The 7,001-nt window shown below is 41.9% G+C and overlaps 2 protein-coding genes across 2 annotated transcripts in view; one reads left to right on the forward strand and one right to left on the reverse strand.

Moving 5' to 3' along the window:
• The window catches only part of SERINC5 (serine incorporator 5), a 93,849-nt gene that overhangs the window by 71,575 nt on the left and 15,273 nt on the right, over positions 1–7,001 (forward strand). The window contains exons 6-7 of the mRNA XM_012664477.1: positions 3,618–3,829; positions 5,654–5,749. Of these exons, the coding sequence (XP_012519931.1) occupies positions 3,618–3,829; positions 5,654–5,749 (308 nt within the window). The remainder of the gene's footprint in view (positions 1–3,617; positions 3,830–5,653; positions 5,750–7,001) is intronic.
• On the reverse strand, positions 357–1,067 carry LOC105826601 (60S ribosomal protein L14). Its single transcript, XM_012664585.1, has one exon. It carries the CDS (start codon positions 1,040–1,042, stop codon positions 404–406), a length of 639 nt encoding a protein of 212 aa, XP_012520039.1. The 5' UTR covers positions 1,043–1,067; the 3' UTR covers positions 357–403.

Below are 7,001 nucleotides of genomic sequence, written 5' to 3' on the forward strand. Positions count from 1 at the left end.
TAATTTATAATACTTGTCTTGTTCTCCTACAGTTTATTTTTATGAGAAAATATCCTAGAGTCTTGAGCATCGAGAGGCTGGAAACTTTATGCCTTTATGGGTTTTACAGTTTTTTTAAAAAGGCTAGAATTTTACTTATTTATGGGGGGAAAATGTCACTTGGTGTTCTAATAATAATGACTTCCCATAAAAATATTCACCACTTACAACTTTGTGATGGCCTTGTACTCTATCTCTAAGCCTGGACAGAGTCAGATTAAGGAACGGATTCTCTAATGATGCTGACAACAATCCTGTCACTCTGGCCCCTAACCCCAGCCTCAGCAAGAGGCTTTCAATTCACAAACTTAAACAGATTTGCCAACACGTCAAAAAGAACCTTTATTACTTTTATAATAATCTCTTATGCTTTCTTGCCAGATGGCTTTGGAGCAGGTGCTTTCTGGGCTGGAGCTTTTTGACCCTTTTGAGCTTTCGGAGGAGGTGCTGCCTTCTGGCCTGTGGCTTTCTGGGCAGGAACCTTCTGGGCTGGAGCCTTCTTGCCTGCAGTGGTCATCTTTTTTGCTGGAACTTTAGCAGCAGCTGCTGCAACTGCAGCAGCACCCTTAGCAGGTGCTTTTTTGGGAGAAGCTTTTAGGAGAGCTGCCTTTTGAAGCTTCTTAACTTCATTCTTGATTATTCTGTTCCTCATTTTCTTTGCCTTCATTACTTTAAAACGATCAAAGTCCGTCATCTTAGCTTTTCTTTCTCTGGCTTCAATCTTCTTGGCCCATCTTGTGGCCGCCCATTTTGTATTTATATCTGCCTTCTGCCAGGCTTGTCGGACATACTTCTGGCGGTCACTGTGTGGGAACTTGAGGATGAAGTCAGTGAGCTGCATGCATTTGAAAGGCATGGCCTGTCTTCTTACCTGAGTGCAAGGTCCATCAACCAAAGCCCTGTTCTGGTCAATAACATCTACAATCGCGACCAACTTTCCGGCATGAAGCCCAAAGGAGACGTAGGCCACTCGGCCAACCTCCATGAAGCGCCTGAACACCATGGCGGCGGCGTTCGGCGAGAAGGAAGAAGCCAGTTCTTCTTTTTTTTAACAAAAAACCTTTCCCCCTCCCAAGAATTGGAAGAATGGACTTGCTGTTTTCTGAGGTTGGGAAGATTGTACAAGCACAGGTTTGAGGATGGAGGGTTGGAGGTGTGAACACTGGGAAGTTACAGAGCCTGCCTGTTCTGAGTTTGAGATGCTGATTAGACCCCCAGGTGGGGACATTAAGCAGTTGGATAATACAAGCCTTTGAGACTATAAATATAAATTAACTGTAAGAAAGTCCTTTGCATACTAATAACATAACTGAAAAGACTAGTAAAGAAAAAATTGGTCGCTTCCCACCCACACAACAGTCAGCAGTGTTTACCTTTTTATATATAATTCATGCTGTCTCCTGTCATCAATTGTTATTTGGCTCTTAGGTTTCCACCCCCAACCTCCTTTAAAATCTCATTTTCTCTCATTTCCTTAGTGTGCCTTTTATGTTAGAATAATTCCGAGGTCACTGGAGCGCCTGGCTCGGTTTCAGGAATACGATGGTCATTATCATTTTGGCCTTTCCTCCCTATTTTCTCTGTCTCTGGCTGCGGTAACTTTTTTCATCATTAAAACATTTTAGCTGGGTTGCTTGAACCCTTTCCAGTTTTGTGAAGACGTTAAGCAAGTTGCTTTCTCTGCGAAGGAAGGTTTGGGAGAATGTGGTTACAAAGAGCAATTTAATCATAAGGCAGAGGACAGCTATTCTTTCAGTCCATTCTCCCTAGTGCTGTTCTGTCCTCTTCATTTAGCATTTATGAACACTCTTTTCTTTGTTGTGAACAATTTCTATAGATTTAAACCACTTATTTCTCCTATCCCTTTATTAATATTAATGTGAACTAGAAAGCACTTTAATCCTTTGCTTTAGTTTCTCTATTATACATCCCATTATTCTTTTCCTGACTGATTTTATTCTCCCCTTTTTTGTTCTTTTTATTTTTTAATTGACACATCATAATTGTGCATGTTTATAGCGTACAGTTTGATGTTTTGGTGCATGCATGTCGTATAGTGTTCACATCGGGGTAGTTGGCGTATTCATTACCTCGAGCATTTATCATTTCTCTGTGGTGAGAACATTCAAAAGCCCCTCTTCTAGCTATTTTGTAATATGCAAGACCTGCTGTTAACCATCATCACCGTACTGTACAGCAGATCACCAGAACTTATTCCTCTTGATTGTTTAAGTTTTTTTCTAAATGTCAAATTTTCCTTTAATATTTCCTGATGCTATTTTGGAGAAGTAGCACTGTCATGGGTCGTCCTTTTCAGTCCAGGGAGAAAAGGGCTGAGGCCAGCCGGTCTGGTTCTGAGTGAAGTTAATTTCCTTCTCCCTAAGGACAAGGTGGACACCAGCAAGAACCGCTCGCAGCACTTGGGTCAAGACTGTGGCACCCCTGGGCTCTGCGTTTGTAGAGGGCGCTTGAAGAGAACCCCGGTGAAAAGCTTCTTAATACTGCCCAAAACTGTCCCAGGGTAGCTCACATTCAGAATGGAGAAGCTAGAATAACGTCCGTAGGTATTGGAGAGGAAAGTAAAAGGCCTCGGGACCACCGAAACTCATAATGCACCAAAGGGAAAGTTAAGCCTGGAGACTGAGTCAGGCGGCAGTGCTGTCCTTTTACACAATAGATAGCTGTCAAAGCCCTATACAGCAGCCAGACCCCTACGAGAGCCCACCTGCGCCTCCCAGCGGCTGCCCTCACAAATCGCTCACAAATTAACTCTTTGCTGGCCCCTACCCTTTCAAGATGTATATCCGCCCATAAACAAGGACATATCAACTGTATCTTTAGGTCTGCAGCCTAAACCTAACTCCTTGTCCAGGAACTGAAGTTTGGTAAATTTTACACTGATAATGTCAATTACAAGCTGCTTTTCCCAGGTGCAGAACAAAGACAGGATGAGATCTGTCATTCCTCTCCTCTGCCTATGCTGAGACTTTACATAATTAAGTCTTCCTTTTCTCCCTTTTTGAATGTTTACCTTATGTATGGCTTAGGTTTACTTGGCATTAATTCAAATCACAGGAATGCTCACCACCTACCCCCCTTTTCCTGCCTGCCTTCTCCCCTTTAAAGAAATGTGTAAATACCGAGCCTCCTGAAATCTTTCTTGGAGCACAGGCCACAGACGATTCTGTGACTGTGTTTTCTTGGGCATGACCTCAAACTCTGGCTCACTAAACCTTGATTGATGGAGACTCTTGCCTCAGTCTCTTATTTGGGTTGACAGTAGTCATTTTAGTTAATGAATATGTTTGAGACAGAAAATGAAGTTCTCTCCATGCTTAGAGAAAATTCTAAGGCTGAACCAAGAAGTTTGCATATTTACCAGACCTTCTAGCTTTGTCGGAGCATAAACATTGGTAATAAAACGAGGTGTCTTCTGGGCAGCTGGGTGATGCTGGCCTGAGCCTTGGGGCCTGACAGCATCAGTCACTACCTGAGGGATGGTAAACGTTGTCCCGAATGGTGGGCTTCACTGACTTGTCTTCTCTCCTGTCCCTCTTTCCCACTTCCTGGAGAAACAGGACTGCAGGCACAGCCAGTAACAAGCTGTGGTACGCCTCTCTGGCCCTGGTGACGCTCATCATGTATTCCGTTGCCACTGGAGGCTTGATTTTCATGGCAGTTTTCTATACACAAGCAAACGGCTGCGTGGAAAACAAAATTTTCCTGGGAGTCAATGGAGGCTTGTGTCTGCTTATCTCAGTAGTAGCCATCTCTCCCTGGGTCCAAGAGCGTAAGCATGTTTTTTCTCATTCTTTCTTATTTATATTTTTTGTAAGTGTCTTTGAGCAAACCCAACGGATATTTTGGAAACTAGGGTCATTTCTTAATTCACTGTGGATAGGTCTGCAATCGCAAAGGTGGGCTTCAGTCCCTTCATGGTCCATGTTTGGGCTGGGTGTGATTGCCAGGCACACCTCAAAGACTTGAACTTAGGAAGGCAGTGAATAGGGAGATAGTGCCTTTATTAAATAATGTACCACACAGAGCCTTTAAATGTGAAATGCCCTTAGTGTATGTCAAGCTCAGTGTTTATGAGCTTACCTATAATCTCTGTGTAAAGCTTGAATGAGAGGGCTCCAAAGGAGTTGTTTCTGGGGTCATCTTTCACTCAAGGCTGTGGACATTGTGGTCTAGGAGTCAGGAAGCAGGAAATCTGATCCTGGGTCAGAGAGTAGCTGGCCGGATCAGCCAGCCTTCCTCACACCCAAGTTCTTCCTTAGTGAAGTCAACAGCAGCACAGGTGCCTGGCCTTGCTCGTGGTTGTTTCAAAGGCAAAAGGAAGACAATGGGATATGAAAGTGCTTTAGAAAGTATATGCGTGAGCAGTCATTTATCAGCTGCTCTTGATGTCTTAAGGCCGTGTGCTGTCCTTGGGATTATGTAGAGAGGTGTCCCTTATCTGATGTATTCTTATAGATATCTTATTCTATAGGTGGTGAAAATGCACATGATATTCAGGTTTCTAGGTAGGAAAAGGAAAATATAGCCAATAAATTCATAGCCCCTTTGAATCCTTTCTAAAATAGTGGTTTTAAAAGGCAACTAATAGGAAATAATTTAAAAGTTTTTCTGTACTAAAAATTTCAAGTCCATTATTGAAATTGAGAGTATTATTTTCCCAATCCTTTAATTGATCAGCTAAGAATTCCTAAAGCAAACCATTGGTTTTTAGATTAAAATCTTTGGGTTAAATTTAATCTTTTGAAGTAGCCATAATATTTTTAAATATTTGATTTAATGCCATTGGTTGCTAACGTATGTCTCAGTCCTATGCCAAAGAGCAACATTAAAAGAGTCTATTCCTATACCCTTATTGGTAAGTATAATTTAATAATGATAATTCTGGAAACAAATTTGACCAGAGGGAAAACTGGGTAAAACTGAATCCTTTCATGTCTACAGGTGATTGAAAATTTCACCAAAGAAAGAGAAATCCCCTATCACATCCTGGTTACTCTGAACAATCCAAACTCTTAGTTTAATTTAAACATTATAACTCGCAAGCTTTTCTCCCAATGAATGCTGAACCCCAGGGCCTTCCTAATAGCCTGGACCAGCTCTTGTATTTAATCAGTGTTCCCAAAGGTTTTTTGTCCATTGACAGATAAGAGCTTTTTGCCTTGTATGGACTGTGTCTCATGACCTTGTAGAATCTAGAACATATGCCCTGGGAAATCTGTCTCACCATTTAACCCACAGAGCTAAGTGGTCTTATAAATCACGATGGTAAATTTTTTCTGATCTTGTGATTTAAGAGCTAATGTCATGAACCTCATGAACACTAGCTGGTATGTTTACGTACAGCCGTAGGTTTGATAAGGTGTTGGTAGAGAACTTGGCATCTCTGAAAATAGCCATGTTAGGCCCAGTGTATGACTCCCTCCCTTTAATATTTTTTTAGTGTTATCTGACATGTACCTCTTTTCTTTACTTTAATGGTGGACACTCAAATTTGAGGACTATTGTGGGAGGAGGTATCTAGTTTTTGAGGCATATGCATTTTTATCGTTCAAATTTAAAACCTGTCTTCAGTCTTTCCCTCCTTGTTTTCCAGGGCAGCCACACTCAGGGCTCCTACAGTCAGGGCTCATAAGCTGCTACGTCACCTACCTCACCTTCTCAGCTCTGTCCAGCAAACCTGTAGACGTAGGTAAGCCAGCCTTGTTAGGGGGCGTGTGTGTGGTGTGAATATTTTCATGTGTGGAGGAATGAGCTGCTGTTTAAATATTAGAGATGCAATAAATCACAGTAGAGATGATCTAGACTTTTTCATGATACAAAGTGTTTAGCTCAGGCTGTGAAAATGAAAATTCCTTCTTTTGAGTCTTTCTGGTATGGAGGAAAGACATGAGCAAAGGTGGGCCATTGAGTTTTTTTTAGGCCCAGTCTGCATTTTGCTCTTCTGTGTTTTTTTTTTTTTTTTGAGACAGAGTCTCACTCTTTTGCCCGGGCTAGAGTGAGTGCCATGGCGTCAGCTTAGCTCACAGCAACTTCAAACTCCTGGGCTCAAGCAATCCTTCTGCCTCAGCCTCCCGAGTAGCTGGGACTACAGGCATGCGCCACCATGCCCGGTTAATTTTTTTTTTCTTTTTTTCTATTTTTAGTTGCCTGAGTAACTTTTCGATTTTCAGTAGAGATGGGGTCTTGCTCTTGCTCAGGCTGGTCTCAAACTCCTGAGCTCAAACAATCCGCCCGCCTCGGCCTCCCAGAGAGCTAGGATTACAGGCGTGAGCCACCGCGCCCGGCCCTGCTCTTCTGTGTTTTAAAGGAACATTTTTGTTTTGCTCTGTTTATTTTGCTTTTGTTTACTATTTTGTTATTATTTGTTTTGTTTATTAATTTCCTTTTCTTCAGGTGGTCATTTTTCTGTCCGTAATAAAGTAACAGAGAGAGTAGACGGCACATGGGGGAGTGGGAAGGAGGGGACAGGATCTGAGCCCAGATCCACTGTTTACTGCCCATATGGCCTCGAATTGCTCAACTTAAATGACGTTTATGTACACTGACAACAGAACATAGTGATTAGAGCATGAGCTTTGTAGTTGGACTGCCTGGGTTTATAGCCTGATTCTGCCACTTCAGTAATTCACACAAAGCTACTTACTTTCTCTCTTTATCACTTTTGTGATATATATATGTAAATAGATATACATGCACATATACAAATACACATAAGTGTATATAAATGTGTGTATGCTTGGATATATTTGAGCTTGTATAAATCAAATTAAATAAATTTAGGCTCTAAAAAACTTAAAGTTTTTTTCCTATTAAATTTGGAAAGCTAATGCAATGATGATTTTTTTCCCCCCTCCAACACAGAGTGTCACTCTGTTGCCCAGGCTAAAGTGCTGTGACGTCAGCCTAGCTCACAGCAACCTCAAATTCCTGGGCTTAAGCCA

Source organism: Propithecus coquereli, unplaced genomic scaffold (genome assembly GCF_000956105.1).
Source record: "Propithecus coquereli isolate 6110/MARCELLA unplaced genomic scaffold, Pcoq_1.0 Scaffold9, whole genome shotgun sequence".
NCBI lineage: Eukaryota > Metazoa > Chordata > Mammalia > Primates > Indriidae > Propithecus > Propithecus coquereli.